The 24,364-nt window shown below is 41.1% G+C and overlaps 1 protein-coding gene across 8 annotated transcripts; it reads right to left on the bottom strand.

Moving 5' to 3' along the window:
* Nucleotides 1–390: 390 nt before the first annotated feature.
* LOC109875833 (CDC42 small effector protein 1-like) lies at nt 391–23,991 on the bottom strand. 8 transcript variants are annotated; one of them, XM_020468252.2, is made up of 7 exons: nt 23,791–23,983; nt 14,600–14,729; nt 12,912–13,063; nt 12,013–12,315; nt 7,532–7,636; nt 5,926–5,997; nt 391–5,563 (listed from the first exon to the last, which is right to left on the bottom strand). In XM_020468252.2, exons 4-6 carry the CDS (start codon nt 12,184–12,186, stop codon nt 5,929–5,931), a joined length of 348 nt encoding a protein of 115 aa, XP_020323841.1. In that variant the 5' UTR covers nt 12,187–12,315; nt 12,912–13,063; nt 14,600–14,729; nt 23,791–23,983; the 3' UTR covers nt 391–5,563; nt 5,926–5,928. The 8 variants fall into 8 exon arrangements, 4 of the variants coding, with proteins under 4 accessions (XP_020323841.1, XP_020323839.1, XP_020323842.1 ...); XR_004202855.1 differs by lacking the exon at nt 12,912–13,063 and having other exon boundaries at nt 7,532–7,633; nt 23,791–23,991; XR_004202856.1 differs by lacking the exon at nt 12,912–13,063 and having other exon boundaries at nt 7,532–7,633; nt 14,600–14,724; nt 23,791–23,991.
* Nucleotides 23,992–24,364: the final 373 nt, after the last annotated feature.

Here is a 24,364-nt window from a genome sequence, read left to right as displayed (position 1 = left end):
TACTCCTTGTGGTCCCCTTTCTTACTGTCATCAATGTATAAAGAAGGGACCCCTTTTAAACAGTTCTGAATCACAGATTCATTCCCAACTATTGCGTAATATTGGAAGGATTTTATACTGTATTCTTTTAACTACACTGGCATCAGATACAGTATGGCTCTCATTACTGTTACTGGGCAGATTGACAATGACTTCCTGCCAAAGCTCTGGCTCAGCTACAATGTAAAACCTATGAGTTCATTGGCTTTAATTCCTCTGGCGACATTGATCTTTTCATCTCACTTTACACCAGTGAATAGTTTATCAGATCAATTGTGATCCACTCATGACGTTATTGGATTATAAAAAATAAAAAAACATGTATGCTCCAAGTCAACATTGATAAGGATGTGTGTTTAAATTATGTTTTTATTGATTCCTTCATCTGAAATAATACAAAATTAACTGAGAAAGCTGGTGTCTACAAAGCTAGATAAGCAAGCTGTCATATGACTCATTGACAATTAGTTGACTGACTGATGGAAGCATTGGCTGGGATGTTTCTTTTCAAATGTGATTCATTTCATCCTTTTCTATTTTCATTTTTGTCCTAATAGCATAACTTTCTCAAATGTTTGTCTACCAAGAGAAAACAATATGGCTCCAGAGTTTCACAGCTGTCTAAGGCACTGCATCTCAGTGCTAGAGGTGTCACTACAGACCCTGGTTCAATTCCAGGCTGTATCACAACCGGCCGTGAGCGGGAGTCCCATAGAGAGGTCGTCAGGGTTAGGGTTTGGCCGTCATTGTAAATATGAATTTGTTCTTAACTGACTTGCCTAGTTAAAAAAATATGTTTGTAAATACCCCATCAAATCTATTGGAAGTACAACTACAACACTTCTATAGATTATACTTTAAAATAAAGTTTACTAAATTGTATTTGGCCAAAGTCTGTATTTTCCTATAAATAGGAAACTAGTCCATGTGATAAAAGTGTCTATGAATAAACCCGATTGTCTCGTGTTCAACATCATTCTCTCAATAGAACTCCTTATACATGGGGACTTGTTTTCCAGTGCATGAGTGAATGGGTTGTTTTTAAGAGCGCTGTTGGGTACGGAGGGAGGGTGTTTAGCCTCTACCCACTTCCTCTCCTTCCACACAGAACTTAATAAAAAGGAGCACAGGGGGAGGGAGAAAGAGGGAGGGAAAGGGGGATTTGGCCCAAAGCGCAGAAGGTGAGACTGCCTGTGCGAATTCACCGGATGCACAGGAAATGGAACCTGACAGTGAAAAGGAAGTGAGGTAGCTGTGGGGAAACTCAAACAGGAACAGAGAACAGTGTATGAAGTAGTGTGAGATTGGGACGAGGCTGATGTTTAGAGTTGAGTACGAAAAGTGACAGAGAATTGCAATTTTGGGGGGAAAATCAGGCTTGACAGATCCCATCTAGGAAAAACAAGTCCAAAGTTTGATTGATTCAGCCTTTAAAAGTGTTTTGAATCTAGAGAGAATTTACTGATGTTGCCACTTTCTTTACTTAGCATGCATCAATATCTGTTAACAAGCCCTTGATTAGAAAAACATGTAATACTGTTCTCGGTTGTATACGGCGTAAATAGTTAGTATCTCCTTATTTTGTGTTTTCAATGACCATATGTGGTATTATATCAACACACATTTGCAAATACACACACACACACTTCTATATGATAAATGTCTCTGCATGATTCAAACGAATGTACATACATTTTGGATCCTTTAATCCCTAGTTTAACGCATTATAATTTTATGATAACTTCATCCATCAATACAGCATGTTCCATTAATTGGGCTCTAAAACAGGACCTGTAGTACAGTAAGTGCCGCAGTTGCTCAGTAGTCTGATGCCTACCATCAGTCATTGTGTAAGATTCATTACAGAAGTCATTATTTGGAGGCCCGATATAAAAACAGCCCCATGTTACATATTAACCAACAGCTCCAACTTCTCATGCTGAAAAACATTGATAAAGGCACTGTTATCTTGTTCTAGGCCGGATCCTATCTGCCGGCTGCCCTTAGTGTAATCAAGAAGCACAATGGGCCATAGATTTCCTTCATTCAGGCGATGGACTTTTGCTGAGCTCTGCCAAGGACAGGCCCTGTGTGTGTGTGTGTGTGTACAGTGGTATACATGCAGCCAAGGCCTGAGACTGTTGCCTATACCCAATGTTTTATATAGGAACAGAGTCCATTGTGAAAGAGGGAGTGTTGTTGGTTTAAATATCCTCTAGAAAACACCTTGAAGAGTGACAGGCAAGAGAAGCTGAAAAGCACATGGTGAGGACAGGAGAGAAATCACTGGGCAAAAAAACTAAACAAAACACTATTTTAGGGTAGATAGAATTGTCAATTTCTTGGTTGCAAAAGAGATTCCAATGTATTGGGCCCATAGTAAAATGGTTGATGCTGAGCAAAGGAACACGTAGTCACGAATATCCAGTCTACATTTAGTCTCATATGGTTCAGTTGGAAGTTTAGAATGCTCTCAACATTCAACAACCTTTAACGATGATTTTTAAATCTCTTTTGTCCATCTTTATTGGACAATCTGGAAATAGTAAGTGATACTTTATGGTTCCCAAACAAACTTACTTTCAAGTGAAATATATTTCTAGTCTGTTGTGATATATTACAAATAGCTAAATATGGCCAGCCAGAAGTTTGTTTATGCAGTCATCCTTGCCGTGTCAAGTTTACACTAGTCATTGCAAAGACAATAGCTTCAGACTTTTCCCACATGTTGTTTCCACCAAACTACTACACCTACCACATCTTCAGTTTTTCCATGGGCACTTTCCCCCCCCTCCCTAGTGAAGTAGGTAATGAATGTGTTATCCTGGGCTCTGCCCCATGGTTAGACTCTGGGCTGCTCAGACTAAAAGCATTATAGGTTGTTGAGATTACTGTGGTATCAGAAACAGCTGCTTGTAATAAAACACAAGATGGAGTATGAAAGGCTGGGTGAAACCTCTCGTAACAGTAAAAGTATCTTCCTGCAACTTTGCACAGTGAAATTCGCTCAGACTGAAACAGGGGAACTTAAATTTGAGTTTAGTTCCTCACAGCAAATGTAACAGAAGTTATTATCAACAGTGATTTCTTTAGAGATTTTTGCTGTCAATCTGAGTCTGAAGACTAATTCAAACTTGAAAATGTTTGATTTCCCTAAACTCAAAAATATTCTACAGTTATCCCTAAACTGCTCAACTGGGTATAATTTGTCTGTGCAGGATTCCTTAAGTGACAGACAAATTACTTTTTCATATACACTTGAGGACGTGCACTTTCAAAAGTAAATGGCTCTTTCAAGTAAACAAACATACATAAAATATTGACTGTATTTTCAGGAGGGGAAAAAAGGCCAGAAGCCGAGAAAACACTCAAAGGTTTGCGAAACACTTACTCTCCTCTCACACATCTGTACACCAACGTTCTCATAGGAGGACTGTGTAACACATGACCAATTAAAAACAGAGCAAAGAGGGAGACCCAGGAAAAGACTGCAACATTAACAGCGAGACTGAAAAGTAGGTACATTGCATCCTGGAATCTCTACTGTCTGAGATTAGAAATCTTAAGCATATGAAACAAAACATTAACAAAGAACTTAAAAATCTGTCTCCAAAGCTGATAAAAATAAGGGCAGTCATAAAACATTAAAAACAAATCATTATAATCATTTCTATGCAAACTCACTCATACTGCAAGCTTTTGAACTGTAGTAGGCATCTAAATAGAATATGACAACAGTTGGTCCATTTAGCGGTCATGAGTCAAGACAACTTGTGACCTGTTATTTTTCGTATAACAAAAATCAGCCATCACTTTCTCTCTGCAGTATTATAGGCTCTGCCATTTCCTCTAACCTGAATTGTAGATTGTCATTGAAACAGAAAGCCCATAAGGTTACCTTTGAGAATAGCTAAAAAGCGAATGAGCATGTCTCAGCTTAGAATGACAGGGGGCAATTCTAAGACTAACACTGTGCAATAGGAGACCCAAGTTGCCATGGTTTTTGATCAATTTGTGGCATGGTTGACATAACCCTGCTGAACTTACAGTCCAACTGGCTGAGAGCTTTTAGATAAAGCCAATTGAGACTTACGTTCAGCTTGCAAATGCTTAGAAGTGGACTGCTCAACAAGACTACTACCCCCCCCCCCCCCCAAATAAAAAGGAACATTCGGGATGGGTCAATTCTATAAGCATTCAGTGTAGAATTGTGCACACCACACACATTTTCTTTAAACACCAAGAGAGCGAGTCTATGGGACACTACAGAAGGTAATTAAAATATAAATAAAATGTTATGTCACATACCGGATAGGTGCAGAGAAATGTGTTGTTTTTACAGGGTCAGCCATAGTAGTACAGCATCCCTGGAACAAATTTGGGTTAAGTGCCTTGCTCAAGGGCATATCGATAAGATTTGTTTCCCCCCTTGTCGGCTTGGGTATTCAAACCAGCAACCTTCCGGGTTAGTGCCACAACTCCCTAACGGCTAGGCTACCTGCCAATGCTATCCAGTGTTCAGATTGGCTGGTGTTAAATCATGCATGGTAGTAAAAAAAAAAGCACCTACTATATAAAAGGCATAACTTTGGCAATAACACTGAAGGTAGAAGTATGTACACGAGGGGGTGTCTATGAGAAACTTGGCGTGTTTGTAAGAAAGACAGTGACTAATGGTGGAATGTGTGAGATGATGTCTAAGTACTGTCCACGTGAAACATGCAAAGTGCCAAAACATTAGCACTGTAGGCCTACAAGTGACCACTCCCACCCCTGGATGTCTACAGTGCTGCTAGGATTGGATCTCAAACTACAGACAAGTAGTGGGTGGAGCCAAGGTAGATGCCACATCCTGCTTGTCAATTGAGGAACTTTACTTCCAAAACCAAAAATATCAATTTGGCCACTGCACTTTAGCAATACATATGAAAAATGCATGCTTGTCAGGAAACCGATGGGTTCAATTTCCACCATGCACTACTTATAAAGGCATTATAATCGTTAAAGGCACAACACTTTTAAAAAGGGCAAACGCACCACTTCCGAGTCAAGAATAAAGAAGACCTGTTTGTTTGCGTTATTGCAAGATCAGTATTACACTTGTGAGACGGTCTTGTTAGAGAAATATTCGGACAATCCCTTGCTTGAGACGGAGACAAAAATGGGAAAATCCATATCCGCCAGTAGCTGATACCTCCTATGTTTAATCAAAGCAACCTAAAAGCAACCTAAAAGCCCACAAATAATCCCATCCAGTCCCCAGTGCTGAGTGAGAATCCAGGGTACTTCCCCCTCTTCATGGCAGGAGTCATGTCCCATTTTAAACTGGTGATGGAGGCTGAAAGGGATTCTGGGAAATAAAGTCATTGTTTTAGATCTTTGTTTTTTTATTCTGCCATTTGCGGTGGTCATTGTGGGCCTAAGTGCAATATGCAGAGTTGGTCCATGCAGGTTGGCTTGAGGCTGGGTCCGAGGAAGGGGGAAATGAGGAACTCACATCGAGTCTCTGGATTGGTCCATATGTCTGAAACCGCAACAAAACCTCATGTCATTGGACAACAGCAGTTTCTGAATAAAAAGTCTAACCTTGTTGAATAATATCAGATCCCCCCCCCCGTGTTTAAAACACGTTTTCATAGAACTTAGGATAAGTTCATTGTCAACTTTTGGGGAAGTACAAAAAAAAATAGTGAAAGCCATCCATTCACATTGCTTGACAAACAACACCCCCCCCCCCCCCCCCCCCATCTAAAATGAACAAACACTTTCAGCTGGACTTTCCAAATTTTCCCTAGAATTTCATCATATTTATTTAACCCCTAAGTATTATCCAGAGTGAGTGTGTGTGCACAAGTGTGTGTACTGGAATATATAGAAGGTACTTACTGGCTATAAGAGGCTGCTTCTGCCATTGGTGCTGGGTCCTTTGGACCTCATCTGTTCCTGGACTGACCCTGACTGCAGAGGGGACAAAAAGTCACACAAACATCACTCCCTGGTAAACTTATGTAAAATACAGGGGAGTATCAGCCAGCAAGAATCGGTGATATTGACAATCTGACCTGCTTTCTGGTATTATATGACATGTAGTCAGTCGTAGTCAGTCGTGTCGTGTCACAAAAGTGCTATTAAAGAGTTGGTTGACAGCACCTTCATGATACTGTGACAACACTGTGGTTGCTATTTAAGTGCCCTTTGTTCACTCACAACGATATGTTGATATTTCATATCCCGAATGGGAACACACTGTAGCCCCACAATCCCTAGCAGAAGTAAATAGTTGATGGATAAACTAGGTGTGCGCATGTGTAAATACAAACTAACTTTGCAACATTCAAACTTAAAACAAACCTGTAGTGGGAACACTGACGGCACAGAAGGTGAGGCAGTGTCAAGATCACACAGAGATGTTTCATAATGTCGTTATGTAATTATGCTGCACAATAAGATATAGGCAGCAGGGGAAAAAAAGGTATGCCCAAACACACTTTAGCCCAGCCGTGTTTGTCTACCACACCTGTTTGCACTGTTCCAGTGCATTGACTCCAATTAAAATGGGCCTTCTATCACTATCAGGGTTTTGTCATTGTTTGGAATGGAGCCGCTGGCTTAGAGTAAACACAACATATACACACGACTATCATTCGGCATTAAAAGCTCATTCATGCGTTTAAAGGTCGTCAATGCTAAACAAACAAGACTTGGTCACTGGTGAGGTGACTTGATTTTCAGCGGGATGTCAGAGTTCCATTTCATCCAGGCACAGGAAGTAGCTCTTGTTTTGGGTTCCTGTGCTAGACGATTGGGGGGGATCATTTACCAGTGTTGCGGGACACAGAGTGGGCCTTTCATTTAGCAGCCAAGGCCTTTCAGCTGTGTCCCCTGTCACTGTCCCTTCTCTGTGTGCCCTCTGGAATCCCTCCCAGGGAGGGAGGAGGGACTGAGCAATAGAACCTAGGGAACATCATGGCGTGAAGTGGTAGGAACACTTCCGCCTCTTGCACAGGCTGAGCCTTGTTCAAAAGTGGGCAGGTGGTTGGCTGGCAATGGGCCAGTTAACTGAATGTCTATTAGCCAACGAATGGGGGTGGGACTAGTGTAGCAGTTAATGTATCAAAGCTTTAGTGTTTTTGTATTCATTGTTGTCCAAAGAAAACCGATGATACCAGTTACCTGGATTGTAACATGCTGCAATTATGTTTTACGCAATATCCTCCATTTCACTCGATGATACAATTTTGCTGCAGACGAGACTTGATCCAAGTGTTGAAATAACAGTTCAGGTGTGGTGCAAATTAAACTAATTTGACATGTCATTTGGGTGTAAAGCAAAGAACAAATAACAGAAGTATTCACTACGGGCAGCCCAACGGCAATTGTTAAGAGATTGATCGGTCATGATCACTGACTGACGCATCATTCTTCTAAAACAATGATTACGAAATGTGTAAAAGGATGATTTTCATTAAAGTAGCCAAAACCTTATACATACCGGCGGCAAACCTTCTGCCATCTCCCCAGAGCCAATGTGTGTGAGGTGCATAAAGTTTGTGGGCTCTCCGATCATGCTGCGGTCAATCTTCCTCCTCCTCTTCTTCTGAAACAAATGCAGGAGGTCAGTGACCAGTGACCTATAGTAATTAAAATATGGCTAGACAACTGCATAGGACAGTGGCTGTGCAACCAAAATCTGATTTTTCATTCAGAAGATGCTCTGAAATTATAACATATACATGCAATTAACTGAACAATGATCTACCATTTTTCTGTCTCCAAATAAGCAGCTTGTACTATTAGAGATACAGGAGAGGAACGCTTATTTGGTTATATATGTATACCATGAGGTAGTTTTTGATCATGGGATGAAATACTATAGAACAAACAGAAGTTTATGCTGGATAGTAAACCATGTTGAAAAAGCCTCTGAGAAAAAAACTTCCAGAAGTAATCTAGCAGGAACATTTTTAAAAGTAATTTAAACAAAAAAAAGTAGCTTATGTATAACAAGAATAATAAATTAATCTTCTTGCGATGCCATATCCATTGACCATCAACCTTTGGCTATTTTAAGTGCTACATAAGCAAACTTTGACCGATGTTTACATCAAAAGAAACAAAAAAACATGCTGCTGACCAAAGGTTAAACCCCGGTCATACTGGTAGACCACTGTGTGGGTGGCACGTGGGGGACTTTTCTTCTTGACGTCATCTTGAATTCTGAGGATCCGTTGGCGCATGCATACATACCCAATGAATCAGGCATTTCACCCACCCATTCTTGTTGCTACATCATCATTGCAGAGGAAAATCAGGTGTCATTCCCACAGACTCATAAAGACAGCCTTATGACCATCTTAGCAAGCATATTTTGCTACCAAATTGAGTCAGTGAACACCCAGCAATGCCAGGAATTGAAATCAATGAACATATGTAATCAAATCTAGGCAGCATAAGGTAAATCTATACTCTTTTGACATTCTTTGTTAAATCAAGTAGGAACATTTGTGTATATCGACTTCGAAGTATCAATACGGCAACATTACAAGGCATACCCAACCTAACCAAATACCCAGCTGGTTGGCATCCACTGAAGTTGCAGCCATGCAGGCCATGAGTCATACCAAACCTCAGAAATAAGCCCCGGACTATAATGTTGCTTAATTGGGAGGAATGCCATCCCGTGGCTGATTGATGGATGTCTAGCTAAATTGGTCAGCTGTGTGTGCTGCAAAAGAGAAAGTCGCTTAGCAACTTATTTTAGGGGATGCCTTCAGCATATGTTATGTATAGCAACCACTTGGTGTCAGTAACCCTTTGGCATAGGCTATGCTTAGAAAAGTGGGTAGCAATTACATGACTTACATTTAGGAAGTTAGGCATACCCCAACTACCAACATCTCATGAGAACATCAGTAAAAAGAGTCTCAATAGTCTTCTTCCAAAATTGACACGCCCCTACCCTTTCGAGACAGTTACATGTAAATCCTTGCCTGTGTTTATTGAAAGCGATGTCTCTGTATTGTCCTCCCCCACAATAGAACAAACACAGGCCCTAAAAATAAAAGAGGAAGGAGAGAGGGAAAATGCCCTCCCATGGGACAGAGGCCCAGACCGCATCCTCTCTCCTGAGCCGCCGGGTTTCATTGTTGGTGAGTGGGAACGGACGGACACAACCCGCCATTACGCAACACTCCCTGCAAAACCTGGGCCAGGAAAGAGTGAGGGTCAGGAAGGGTACCGCCCTGAGGAGGTCAAGGGTCAGCGGGCGCTTCTGGAGAGCAAAAGGGAAGTTCTTACACTTTCCGGTGAAACACTGATATTTTGTGTCATCAATAGGACCTCTATTCACCTCTATAATGCGCGCTAGGATTCCATAAAATGTTTTGCTTTGAAACATCAAGCTACTATAGGTCCAGGCATTATACTTCTCTGGACAGATCAATACAATTGTTAGGGTCTCCACATCAGACAGGAATGTAAGATATTAAGGACATGCTTATCTATACAGTGCGTCCCCATATGATGCCTACATTACTGATGGACACAACTACGCATGGTCAATAGTGCATTCGGAAAGTATTCAAACCCCTAGACTTTTTCCACATTTTGTTACGTTACAGCCTTATTCTAAAATGGATTAAAAAATAAAAATAAAAATCAAATTAAAGTATTTTAAATCAACCTACACACAATTCCCCATAATGACGAAGTGAAAACAAGTTTTCGGAATGTTGGCAAAAACAGAAATACCTTATTTACATAGGAATTCAAACCCTTTGCTATGAGACTCGAAATTGAGCTCAGGTGCAACCTGTTTCCATTGATCATCCTTGAGTTGTTTCTACAACTTGATCAGAGTCCACCTGTGGTAAATTCAACTGATTGGACAGGATTTGGAAAGGCACACACCTGTCTATATAAAGGTCCCACAGTTGACAGTGCATGTCAGAGCAAAAACCAAGCCATGAAATCAAAGGAATTGTCTGTAGAGCTCCGAGACATTGTGTCGAGGAACAGATCTGGGAAAGGGTGCCAAAACATGTCTGCAGCATTGAAGGTCCCCAAGAATATAGCAGCCTCCATTATTCTTAAATGGAATACGTTTGGACCCACCTAGACTCTTCCTAGAGCTGGTCACCTGGCCAAACTGAGCAATCGGGGGCTGAAGGGCCTTGATCAGGGAGGTGACCAGGAGCCCGATGGTCACTAACAGAGCTCCAGAGTTCCTCTGTGGAGAACCTTCTAGAAGGACAACCATCTCTGCAGCACTCCACCAATCAGGTCTTTATGGTAGAGTGGCCAGACAGAAGCCACTCTTCAGTAAAAGGCACAAGACAGCCCGCTTGGAGTTTGCAAAACGCACCTAAAGGACTCAGACCATGAGAAATAAGATTCCCTGGTCTGATGAAACCAAGATTGAACTTTTTGGCCTGAATGCAGAGCGTCACGTCTGGAGGAAACCTGGCACCATCTCTACGGTGAAGCATGGTGGTGGCAGAATCATGATGTGGGGATGTTATTCAGCAAAGGGACTGGGAGACTAGTCAAGATCAAGGGAAAGAGGGTTCCTTGATGAAGAGCACTCTGGACCTCAGACTGGGGCGAAGGTTCACCTTCCAACAGGACAACAACCCTAAACATACAGCCAAGACAACGCAGGAGTGGCTTCGGGACAAGTCTCTTGTCCTTGAGTGGCCCAGCCAGAGTTCGGACTTTTTTACCTTTATTTAACCAGGCAAGTCAGTTAAGAACAAATTCTTATTTTCAATGACGGCCTAGGAACAGTGGGTTAACTGCTTGTTCAGGTGCAGAACGACAGATTTGTACCTTGTCAGCTCGGGGGTTTGAACTCGTAACCCCAACGCTCTAACCACTAGGCTACCCTGCCGCCCCGGAGAGACCTGAAAATAGCTGTGCAGCGACGCTCCACATCCAACCTGAAAGAGCTTGAGAGAAACTCCCCAAATACAGGTGAAAGGGAGAGAAACTCCCCAAATACAGGTGAAAGGGAGAGAAACTCCCCAAATACAGGTGAAAGGGAGAGAAACTCCCCAAATACAGGTGTTTGAGAAAAGTCGAGGCTGTAGTTGCTGCCCAAAGTTGCTTCAACAAAGTACTTTTAATTAAAAAAAAAAAAAAATTATATATATATATATATATATACACACATTTGCTTTTTCATTATTGGGTATTGTGGGAACTATTTAATCCATTTTAGAATAAGGCTGTAACGTAAGAAAATGAAAAAGGGGTCTGAATACTTTCCAAACGCACTGTATAGCACAGGCAACGTCTCTTTGTTGAACATGTGCTATGGGTCAGATGGTCAGTGAATTTTAATGGCTGTAATTCACCCTAAGTATAGTGAGTGTGCAATAAATCAAAGATGGCACTCCTTCAAGATATCGCTCATGATGTGGATGCCACTGAACTGCAAGCTATAAAACGTCACCCGTTTAAAGACATCAGCCGGTAAGTGATTGCAGATGGAGTATGAAAAACACCAGAAATACATCAGCCTTTGCCAACAGATTTATTGGACTTTGATGCATTTAGAAAAGGGTCCCCCATAACATCTTGGCGTAAAATCTAATGGGTAAAGAGGTCTTTCGGGCAGTGGTTCACTTTAGGCTGTTCTAAGCATGCATTTAAGACTACAAAAATATTTGTTTTCAAGTTCTAGTGTGGTCAGAGTAAGCTTGCTTGGCTGCCTGGGATGCCCAAACCTTGCCTTTGGGTACTATACTTGCAAGACTTGCCAGGGACCTCCACAACCTCAAACATATTGTGGCATGAGAGGGTTGAATAGAAGTGGTCAGGGTCTAATATAGAGCATGCTTGTGGAGTATAGTCCATAGTCTATTACTAGTCTCTATATAACTATTAGATGGGGAATTTTGTGAAACCTGATATATAAAACGTTCTCTATAAAACTCTACATGAGTAAATAAGAGGCAGCTGGCCCAGACTCACCGGTGGGGGTTTGGCCACCACGCAGCAGCCCATCTTGTGCCAGAACTCGCTCATTCCCGGGCTCCGCCGGTTCAGCGCCCTGCTCTCTGTCGCCGCCTTGCAGGCTGGTGAAGACAGGTAGCCCCTGTGACCCTCAATCTTGGGATAGTCCTGGTGCATCCAGATCCCTTGCATCAGATAGCCAAAGTGGGTCAATCCCCAAACCCAGCACCTGCAAAATACCAGGTCCTGATTCTCTCAAGCCTCCCGGTGTCTTAATCCTTCTTCTGGTATCCAGTCAGATTACAGTCCTTAGGGTTTAATCTGTTGAGACAGGAGTTTATTAAAATAATAGCCAATGTAATGTGAACATGGTCCTACTAGTTAATTTTATTTTGATGCAACATATCACTGAAAACCTACTAAGGCAGCGCCGTATCGGCATACTTTTTACTTGATTCTGCCCAAACCAGCGTCTTGAACAGTGTTTTGCTTCTGCACCATTTTAAAATAATGCAATTCTTTGGGAGTAAGTCTTCTTCCTACTTGGGCCTCACCCCCCCCCACCCTCTGGTCCAGGTTCCAACCGAAGGGAACACAATCAGGCATAACATGTCTAACATATTGCTTCACAAACAAGTGACAAGCACATTAGACATGGGAAAGACATTCCAAGGGTGGAAAACATCTAAGCATCCTCCATTCGCCTCTAGGTTGTTCCTGTCTCGTCCTATGGAAAAGCCAAAACAACACACCGGAGGTCCATCCCTGAAGCAGAAAGTTCTGCCAAGACCATTACACTTCATAAAGTTGGTTTATACTACTTAGTGTCGTCGTTTATTGCTATGTTTAGGATTGTCACTGATGATCCGTTAAGCCAAATTAGAGCTGCAGCTTTTTTTTTTGAGAGTAGTGGTTACCGCTTGCTCTGACGATTCGGCTTCTTTCTACAGGTTGTTTTTCCACCACTGGGTTTGGACTTCAGTTTCCTTTGGGCCCGCTGCCGATCGTTTGATTACCCTTTTCATAATGACATGGCTCTCGTCCAGCTCTGTTTTATCATGCCCAGAGGCTGTGTGAGACAGGGAGGAAACTGTTAAGGAATGTGTGTGGTGGAGTCTCTCTCTCTCGACTCGCTCACACACACACTCTCCCTCTCTCAAACCCGATACAAAAATACTGTAGAAATAACCTCCTTCAAACATTAAAATTAGCACATTGTTCTGGAAAACATTTGGGCAGCGGGGCAAAGTAAGATTAAAACTACACAGTGTGGGTTGCTTGATAGCACATTGCTGGCATATGGGCACCACTGTGGTTTTAACAGGTAAGCTACTAGCCTGACACTACTTTGAGTCAACTGGCCGCTCACTGTATAGTTCCCTTACTAAAAAGTATATTTGGTTAACAGTCATCAGGGCAGTCAAAGTTAGTATCCTGATGTACAGTAAAAGCATCGGGTTGTAGAAGATGGGTGTCAGTGGACGTGGAGAAGTTCTCAACCCCCATGGATGAGGTGGAAGTCTGCACACACACGTATGATGAGATACGGGGCGTGGATGGACGGCATGGCAGGCACTGCCAAAAACACTGGCCCATCATTATATCACCAAGGCCCTCCAGGCTGGCACAAGTCAAACAGGACACAGGCATCTGTAGAGTAGACACTAGTTGAGCCATCCTTGCTCTGTGGGGTTCAGACAGGCAAAGTCTGGGTCGAACTTCTCTCTACATTGACCTCTTACCGTATTCCCTCGAAGCAGGTGCACTTAATGATTATAGTGGGGACACACAGCATTGTGAGAACACCGTACTCGGAAGGAGGGCTAGAACTGTGAACTGTCTGTAGGACAGAACTGGGGCTCAGAATATCTCCTGTGGCACACTATTTAAAAGGAGAGTAACCTCATGACCAAGCTTCCCATGATTCACAGGACGACAAGAACAGAGGAAGGGGGTGGGGGGTTGACAAACTCAGTGCAGTTGAAATACTTGTCCCGTGAGGTAAGGATTAACGGAAACTCCCGCTTTGGGCTCATCTGGTCTCTGACGGCATGCTCATCATCTTGTATAAATAAACCGGCTCTCCAGAGATCTGGGGCCATCTCGTTCTAATTTGAGGTTTCCCCCGAAGAGCAACGAGGAGCAGCCTAACCTCTTCAGAAGAGTGCCAGTCCAGTTCTGTTGAATTACAGTACTGTACTACTGGAGTCTCATCTGTTAAAGTGCTGGTTAGACCTTGATAAGACGGTGCCAATTGTAGATGTCCAAGTCCGCAGCCGTTTATTTGTTCAACTACCACTGGCAACCATGTGGGAACTGGGAAGAATCCTTCTGTGTCCCCAGAAGAGATTATTTCCCCCCACCCGACTTCTTGTCATCTTAGCATTAAAAATGGCCAAGGTGGTTTTTCAGACCATACAAAATTTACAAATGGTTGACAGTTTAAAATAGTTCTTAACCCTGCCAGGATCCCTTGAGACAATGCCCCTTTGGTGCCAAAACCATCCAGCGGCCGACCTTCTACGAACGCATGTGTGTCTTTGTATTGACAGAGTGAGAACTCACAAAGTACAGTGAAAACTGAGGTTGTCTGAGAGTGTATTACCTTAGTGGATTTCAAAAGTCAACTCTGTCCAAAACACACGATGGAATCCTCCTGCCCTCACTCACTGGACTCCGTGTCAGTCTACATTAACATGATCCTTAGTGCAGCCAAGGCGTCCCTGTTATCTGTGCTGAACAGGCAGAAAAGCCAAAACAAGAAGGATGACAAAAGAAGCACTGTGAGACTAACCTTATTAAATGACACTAAGCGTGACATGACAAACACCGCAATATAGCTACAGTAGCATGTGATGCATCATGAATCCCATTTTCAGAAGTTCTCACCTAACCCAGTTTCTCTCGTGAAAATACATTTTCAGAAAAGTCAACAACTTGACCTTTCTATGGCAGTTAGCATAACTGCTATTCTCAGTATGGGTTTGTTCATGTCATTTCCTCATGGGTAGGCTGACAGTGATGCTACTTCCTGCTAACAACACTGACGTGGCAAAAAAAAAAATCCTCAGACCTGCCCACATACTCCCCAGGTAAGATATATGTGGCTAAAAACATTTCTTACAGCCCCTTCTTCCAAATAGTCAGAATGAACAGCAGATTTATATAAAAACATCAATGGCTACCTCCAGTCTATATTCAAAAGAGATCCTGCTATAACTTGCTGGGATTTAGTTAATTGAGAAACAATACAACAGGCAAGCAATACTGATGAAAAAGATGTTGATCCCTGACTAATGAACAGCTCACAACACACACCAAGGCTAGTAGAGAGTAACCTAACAATGCGATAACCAATTAATCGATCCAGCTCTAAATAGCGCTACATGTGAGCTGGCAAAGGTACTGTAGGGTTTCATACACTGGTCGTGAACCTCAAACCTCAACTCGTTCAACGATATCTAAAGCCTTGTTCAAACTGCAAGCCTTAATGCTCAAATCAGTTTTGGAATTACTGACTGACAGTTAAATAAAAACAGCAAGTGTGTGTTCAAACAGCAGTCGTTTGCTGACATGGCTATGCTTGTTGTCATATACTGAACAAAAATATTTAAAAAAGGCAACATGCAACAATTTCTACGATTTTACTGAGTTACAGTTCATATGAGGAAATCAGTCAATTAAAATAGATTCATTAGGCCCTAATCTATGAACATCACATGACTGGGAAGAGGCACAGCCATGGGTGGGCCTGGGAGAGCAACACACACATTGTGTTGTGTGACAAAACTGCACATTTTAGAGTGTTGTTTTAATGTCCCAGCACAAAGTGCACCTGTGTAATGATCATGCCATTTAATTAGTTACTTGACATGCCACACAAGTCAGGTGGATGGATTATTTTAGAAAATTAGAAATGCTCACTAACAGAGATGTAAAGAAATTTGTGCACAACTTAAGATAAATAATTGCTGAGATCTTTTCTTTCAGCTCATGAAACATGGGACCAACACTTTCCATGTTGCATTTATATGTGTTCAGTGTAGTAACAACAGGTGTGTGCGCAGTGGTGTAGGCCGATTGGTGGTGGTGCTCGTGCTTCCTAATCATTCAGAAGTTATGTAGCAAGCTAAGGTGACACCAATGCCGGTCATGGACGTTTACCAGTTGCTTTGAATGTTCAAAATCATTGTGTAAGAACAACTTTAAAGCCTCAAAAAGGATAAGATCTAACTTTCAAAACTAGTCCTTTTGGCTAACCACAGCAGACAACTAGCTAGCTGTTTAGCTATGTAGTACATGCACTAATTTGTTTGTAAACAATTAACAAGCTACCATCTCACATTCTTGTCAAACTGTCAAAATATGCCAAATAACTCTAAAACCACATTTGACCGTTCAGACAAGTCGCATGGCCAGGAATCAGATGTAAACAATTTGGACTTAAAACCACCTACGAAGGGTTTGAAATATGTCTTGAAATATCTGATTCCATGTGGCTTTTGGCCGTTCAGATTTCAGGAAAAATAACAGATTTGAATATGCACAAAAAAAAATTAGATTCGAGTTACTTCAAACTGCCAATGTGAACAAGGCTTATTAGCAACAACTACATTGAGACTAAAATGCTCAGTATTACGCCCTTGTTAGCAGGTTCTCTGTTTTAAAGTGACAATCTGCAGTTGAAACAAAGCGTACTACCTGCCACTTGATCAGTAAAAAGCTGAGGGATGGGGCTGGAGTAAGGTAAACAATCAGATTTCATAGACAGAGCATCCATGTTATCCACAGGTAAAAATCTGTCGATCTGCCCATGAGCAAGGCAGGTAACCCACTGTTGCAAAGAAAAAGCCATATCTCAGACTGGCCAATAAAAAGAAAAGATGAAGATGAGCAAGATAACACAGACACTGGACAGAGGAACGAGAAGGCCAGCATCCCGGAGTCGCCTCTTCACCATTGATGTTGAGACTGGTGATTTGCGGGTACTATTTAACAAAGCTGCCAGTTGAGGACTCAAGAGGCATCGGTTTCTCAAACTAGATAGTAATTTACTTGTCCTCTTGCTCAGTTGTGCACCGGGGCCTACCACTCTTTCTATTCTGGTTAGAGACAGTTTGCGCTGCTCTGTGAAGGAGTAGTACACAGCGGTGTACAAGGTCTTCAGTTTATCGCATGGAATAGCCTTCATTTCTTAGAACAAGAATAGGCTGACGAGTTTCAGAAGAAAGTTTTGTTTCTGGCCTATAATTGAACCCCCAAATGCTGATGCTCCAGATACTCAACTAGTCTAAAGAAGGACAGTTTTATTACTTCTTTAATCATCACAGCAGTTTTCAGTTGTGCTAACAACTGCAAAAGGGTTTTCTAATGATCAATTAGACTTTTAAAATGATAAACTTGGATTAGCTAACCCAACGTGCTATTGGAACACAGGAGGGACCGTTGCTGATAATGGGCCTCTGTACGCCTATGTGGATATTCCATGACAAATCTGCCATTTCTAGCTACAATAATAATTTACAACGTTAACAATGTCTCCACTGTATTTGATCAATTTGATGTTTGTTTTTTAAATGGACAAGTGCTTTTCTTTAAAAAACAAGGACATTTCTAAGTGACCCCAAACTTTTGAACGGTAGTGTATGTAGCAACTCCAGATTGCCCCTTTAATGGTCACAAACAGATGACATTCTCAATAGCTACACCCCTATAAAATAAACATTTGCAAATGAAATAGTCCTGCCAGCTACCTACCTACCTACCTACCTACCTACTAGGTCAAATATAGACAGTGAGCCACATCCAAGAGAAGTGGAAAAGGAGGGGAGTAGTCTTTGACGGAGGAATTACAATGAGACCTTTCATGGGGTCTGGTTAAAACTTTCCAACTGTTTAACGGCACCTTTTTAAAAAATTGTCCGACGTCAGTTTTCAAGCAATGGCTTAAGAACAACATGGCTCTTTCACGGAATCCAGTGCACTGCCATCCACGATTAGACGGATGGTTCAGGTGTTTATATTTGCTTTGGAACGCTGACGTCTTTGGGACGGTTGCTTTAACAAATAATATTTTTCTGTGTAGTGATGCCCGCCTGGCAGTAAACTAAAAGCAGGTAGGCCTAAATTGATATAGTAGGTGATGATAGGTCTCTTCAAAATCAAGTTAGATGTTTTCAGGTCTGAAAGAGGTTCGCTGTTGATGTGTCCATTGTCCACATTATCTGTTGTGTAGTGTGCAACTATGTTTCAATTTCAAATGAATGGGGAGAGAACCATTAGTCCATACCAGGAGTTCTCATAGTGCTCCGTCCACCCATAATGAGTTACCGGTAGGCCTACTGAAAAAGGTCTCCAAAGTAAGACACTCCCCTCATGAAAGGTTAAGTATGGTCAATGTGCACATGAAAGTTTCACTTACAGTATAATTTGAAACAAACAAAATTAAGTAAGAAGTAGGTATTGGTCTGAAGCCAAAAAAAAGGTAAGTCACATGAGCACTACATTGCCTACTTCACCCATACTCTACCAAGGTTTTCCAGCAAACAGCTTTTACTTGCGACAGTAGATCTGCTGATATATTGTACTTCAAACAATGTACAGGCAAGTTGCTTAGGATTCAAACCTTCTCAAACAGCCTACTTCATACTCTTAGAGGTGCTCCCACAATAATGTGACTTGTACTACATACAAGATAAAGAATTGGATTCTTCCTCTACTTTTAAGTTTTTTTAAATTTGATTATATGAAAGCAAGCTTTGCTTCTATACTTACAATACCATCTGGCTTGATTGAGTGAGCGGTTTTGTCTTGTAGTAATGTATGTGGTACGTGCCTGTTATTTTCCATTTAAAATTGTAATTTATTTAAGCAATACATGTCACTAAGAAAAATATTTCATAATACCATAAATTTACGGTCAAAAGGTGTGCAACATAACAAGTGGTTGTGTGTTGGACCGTCACTCAGGTCTATTCGCCTCCATCTGCATTCCTGATGTCTGTAACCATTAGCTAATCTGTGTAATATTGATTTAGGCTCAAAACCACTTGTTTTGCAAACATGGTCCTGTTTTATCAATTGCTGTGCTGATCAAGGGACAGTTCAATGTCAAATAAATATGCATCTTAAAGTTGTTTGTATTTGTACTTATTTTTGTAGTAAAGATGGTGACACTACAATAAAAACACATTTAGAACTACAATATGTATTTTTAGATATATGCCTACTGCCTAATGATAGATATACATTATTTTAATATCAGGACACTAAAGTAAATTATCCTGCTGAAGAGTAATTTGGCTGTTTGAGGAGGTTTGAATCCTGAGAAACCTGCCTACAAATTGTTTGAAGTACAATAGACCAACAGTTATTGTAGTAGGTTGTGGAAAATATTGGAGATCAAGAAAAAGAAGGAGCAAGCGCTGTGTGTATATTGTGTGAAAAAAAGCCACATGTGAAATTGTTTATCCGACATTATTTGAACACTCAAACAGGCAACACAAGCTGGATCTGTCTTATTTCTGGATAGACAGAGATAGCCAGGCACATTTAACAATTTGACTATTGATTATAGACCTAATTAAGTTGGCGTTCCCTCTCGCTCGCTTTTATTAAACAATTAAGGCAACGGCGGTTCTCGTCTCCTGACTCCACCCGCATTGTTCTCAACATCAATATGCTACGTAACTTCGCTATTATGCACATAGCAACATGGTCTAGGAAAAGGCGCCAATTAAACACTGCACTGATGTTTCATGTCCACTATCCAATTTGTTATTCATTTTTATTTGTATTAGTGTTGCACCATTGTGTGTAATAACCATATACAATTTCAGTAGCACACCTTAGTGATGGACTGTGCCATCCCCACAGCAGGGTAGCCTAGTGGTTAGAGTGTTGGACTAGTAACCGAAAGGAACCCCAAGCTGGGGAATCCCAAAGCTGACAAGGTACAAATCTGTCGTTCTGCCCCTGAACAGGCAGTTAACCCACTGTTCCTAGGCCGTCATTGAAAATAAGAATTTGTTCTTAACTGACTTGCCTAGTTAAATAAAGGTAAACAATCGATTAGTACACTCAAACAGGCGCAAATCAGACAGATGTCTTGCACACCATGAAATGTAGATTAAAAAAAAAAGTTTTAAGTTGCTACTGCTCAACTGGCTTAGATATGATGGTATGGAGATTTGAATTTAACATTGCGCTTCAAATTGATTATAATACAGAAAAATGCAAAGAAAATGTTCTCTTCACCCCCACTACCTGTCACTAACATGACAGTGTACATTAGGGTGTCCTAAAGAAAGGAGCAACTTCAAACATTCCTATCTGCAACAAGGACAAAGTAAAATGTACAGGAAAGAATGCAGTTAATGTCACAGTGGGATCCTCGACCTCCATGACTCAATGCAGCTAGTTTGACATTTCCTGCCATCTTTGCTGGAATTATCAACCCAGTGTGTGACAGGTCATAGGTTACACCACAGAGTTCCACACTAGCAGTGCTAAAGTACACTCCCCATATACCAGGCTCAGCTGTGCATGTTGGCTGTTCGGATCACCTCAGACATGAACTGAAAACCCTAACAAACCAAAGACACAGAATACTCATGGCTTTGCATAAAGTTTATATACTCTTTATACTTTACTGCTACCATATATTACATATACTTAAACGTTTCCCATTATACCAAAAGAGTAGAAACAACAGTAGAGACAACTTCCAAATCCAGTGGTTGGAATTTGAGGTGACGTAAAGTAATAGTAAACAAAACTGGATTCTGCACGGATTGATTAAGACATTTTTACAATCATCCACCGTGTAGCAATCCTCACTATATGAGAAACGTTACAATTCCCACCAAGTGGACTATCCCTATTGGTGCGATGCACTGGGTGTTTGTCTTTCACGCCAGCGACCCTGGTTCACTTTGCTGCCGTTCGCTACAATATTATCAAGCTGAAGAACAACATTGAGGTTGGAGCAGAGTACTGAAGGGGAGTCAAATCCAGCACTGACCAACGGGCTTTCCCATAATGGAGAAGCAATAGTCAGACCATTTCCAGTCTCATCCTAAAACTATGCCCTCCTGAAAATAGACCACAATGGCTTACTTTACCCCATGCATTCAACCGACTTTGAGCCACTGTCGCCAGCCTGACTTCCTTAAGTCTTAGACCTCTAATTTGGGACTGCCCAAAAATGTTTTGTCGAGTCATGCACAGGCTATGCAATTTGTCAAGCACTCTTCTTTCAAGGAATGAATACTCAGTGTCTAGTTTAAAACATTAAATGTAAGTGAACAATACACAACAGAACATTGAATGAAAGCTGAGAGAGGGCTTGAATTACTCAAGCCGTTGATCATTACTCCGTTCCTTTACACATACGAGTCATTGGATGAAGGCATCTTCTGTATGGAGGAAGTTTTGTTAAGAGCCCTGACACTCAGTCTGAACATTAACACACATCGTTTGTGGTACGGTTTTGGAAGCATAAAAAAGGACCTTATCTTTCATATCAGCGACAAATAATAATAAACCACTACTGGTTAAAGGTTTTAGAACACCTACTCCAAAAGGTTTTTATTTTTTTAAACTATTTTCTACATTGTAGAATAATAGTGAAGACAAGAACATTTTTAAATAACATATGGAGTCATGTACTAAGCAAAAAAAGTGTTAAATCAAAATATATTTTATATTTGAGATTCTTCAAATAGCCACCATTTGCCTTGATGACAGCTTTGTGCACTCTTGGCATTCGCTCAACCAGCTTCACCTGGAATGTTTTTCCAACAGTCTTGAAGGAGTTTCAACATATGCTAAGCACTTGTTGGCTGCTTTTCCTTCACTCCATGGTCCAACTCATTGCATACCATCTTCATTTGTTTGAGGTTGTGGGATTGTGGAGGCCAGGTCATCTGATGCAGCACTCCATCGCTCTCCTTCTCAGTCAAATAGCCCTTACACAGCCTGGGGGTGTGTTTGGGTCATTGTCTTATTGAAAAACAAATGATAGTCCCACTAAGCGCAAACCAGATGGGATGGCGTAGCACTGCATAATGCTGTTGCCATGCTGATTTAGTGTGCCTTGAATTCTAAATCAAATCAGACAGTGTCACCAGCAAAGCACCCCCACACCATAACACCTCCTCCCCATACTTTACGTTGGAAAATACATATGCAGAGATCATCTGTTCACCCAAACCACATCTCACAAAGACACGGAGGTCAGAACCAAAAGTCTCCAATTTGGACTCCAGACCAAGGGACAACTTTTCACCGGTCTAATGTCCATTGCTCATGTTTCTTGGCCCAAGCAAGTCTCTTCTTATTGGTGTCCTTTAGTAGTGGTTTCTTTGCAGCAATTCGACCATGAAGGCCTGATTCACAGTCTCCTCTGAACAGTTGATGTTGAGATGTGTGTTACTTGATCTCTGTCAAGCATTTATTTGGCCTGCAATTTCTGAGGCTGGTAACTCTAATGAAATGATCCTCTGCAGCAGAGGTATCCCTTGGTCTTCCTTTCCTGTGGCAGTCCTCATGAGAGCCAGTTTAATCATAGCGCTTGATGGGTTTTGCAACTGCATTTGAAGAAACTTACAAAGTTCTTCAAATTTTCCAGATTGACTGACCTTCGTGTCTTAAAGTAGTGATGGACTGTCATTTCTCTTTGCTTATTTGAGCTGTTCTTGCCATATGGACTTGGTCTTTTACCAAATAGGGCTATCTTCTGTATACCAACCCTACCTTGTCACCACAACTGATTGGCTCTGATACATTAAGAAGGAAATAAATTCCACAAATTAAACTTATGCCGCCACACCCGTTATTTGAAATACATACAGGCTGACTACCTCATGAAGCTGGTTGAGAGAATGCCAAGAGTGTGCAAAGCTGTCATCAAGGCAAAGGGTGGCTATTTGAAGAATCGCTACATTGTAGAAAATAGTAAAAAGAAAAGAAAAACCCTTGAATGAGTAGGTGTTCTAAAACTTTTGACCGGTAGTGTATACATTTTTTTTATTGATACCATCTTTTTGGGTCAGTGTTCCCAAACAGCTAAATCACCATGTTACAGCGCGTTTTAATTAAAGAATACCACCTATGCTAATTAGCTATCTAGCATGCGCCTAACACCTGTGTGCGTAATGGAAGAAGGCAGCCAGAAACGTGTTGACACTGAATAATACTGTCAGTTGCAACTGGGATAAAGGCAGTTTAAACAGGGTACAGAAAGTGTATATTTTGAATGTGTTAAATTATTTTGAAGTGATATAAAAAGTAAAAGGCTTTATGTTTCTAGAACCGTATCATAATTGAGAATCGATTCATGTTTAGAGATGTAGGAAAAACAGTCAAATACTCCCAGAGCCAGTCTACCTCTGAAAATAACATTAGGTCCTTTGACCTTAACGAGTAACGGTAGGCTCTTTAAGTGTACATCTTGGGTTAGGCGACTAAACTCCACGGCGGAGGAAGTTTGATATACTTTACCAACACTTCCTTCCCCATGGAAAACATAATTTATCCTTCAAATAGCAACGACTTGAGTTTGATAGAATCAGGTATTTTAAAACAATGAATCAATGTTGAAAATATCAAAGTGCAGGCAGATCTAGATTCTAGGCAACATTAACAAAATTGTCTCTGGGTTTGGCCAACTACAACCCTAATCAGTTAGAGAAACAATGTAACAATGACCACGTACCCACTTTCATTGACATAGTTAGTAGGCTAGCTTACATGAAGAGGAAACTAAATAGCGGCATACGTTTGGAGCTATCTTACCTCCGTTCTTAAATGTGCCCAAACAATTTGGATAGCCAGTAGCAAAAGTATCCGTTTGATGCCTTTTCAAACACCAACGTATAGCACCGACCGCACATATGCTGTTTCTCTCCGTTTTTGAGGTGTGGTTCCAAGTTGTTCAATCAGGAAATTCAGATGTTTTAAAATACTTGTTCAAAAGCATATTTTTGCCGGTAAAGTCAAACAGCACCCCTTATGGACATAAACGCACTTTGCGTTTTGAAATTAGATTAATTCCTTCGTGTCATCCTAAAGTCAACACTGCAACCTACAGGGCAATTGCAGGTATAGGTCTATTCTTACCATTCAATCCAATCCTATTTTCAATAAACCTACGCCGTATGTAGTGGACTGAACATGGACCCAGGATGTGCCTATTTATGCTTTTCATAATATCATATGATGATATAGCCCAACGTTTATCAGCAAATTGTCCAACTTTATTAGCCTATCATTATATTACATTATTATTATTACATTATCGGTATAGCCTTGATCATTATTGGTCGATTTTAGCAAAAATGACTGTATTTTGCCGTAATTGAATAGCAAC

Source organism: Oncorhynchus kisutch, linkage group LG14 (assembly GCF_002021735.2).
Source record: "Oncorhynchus kisutch isolate 150728-3 linkage group LG14, Okis_V2, whole genome shotgun sequence".
Classification (NCBI taxonomy): Eukaryota; Metazoa; Chordata; class Actinopteri; order Salmoniformes; family Salmonidae; genus Oncorhynchus; species Oncorhynchus kisutch.
The sequence above is the reverse complement of the archived record's forward strand: the minus strand, read 5'-3'. Positions and strand labels throughout refer to the sequence as shown.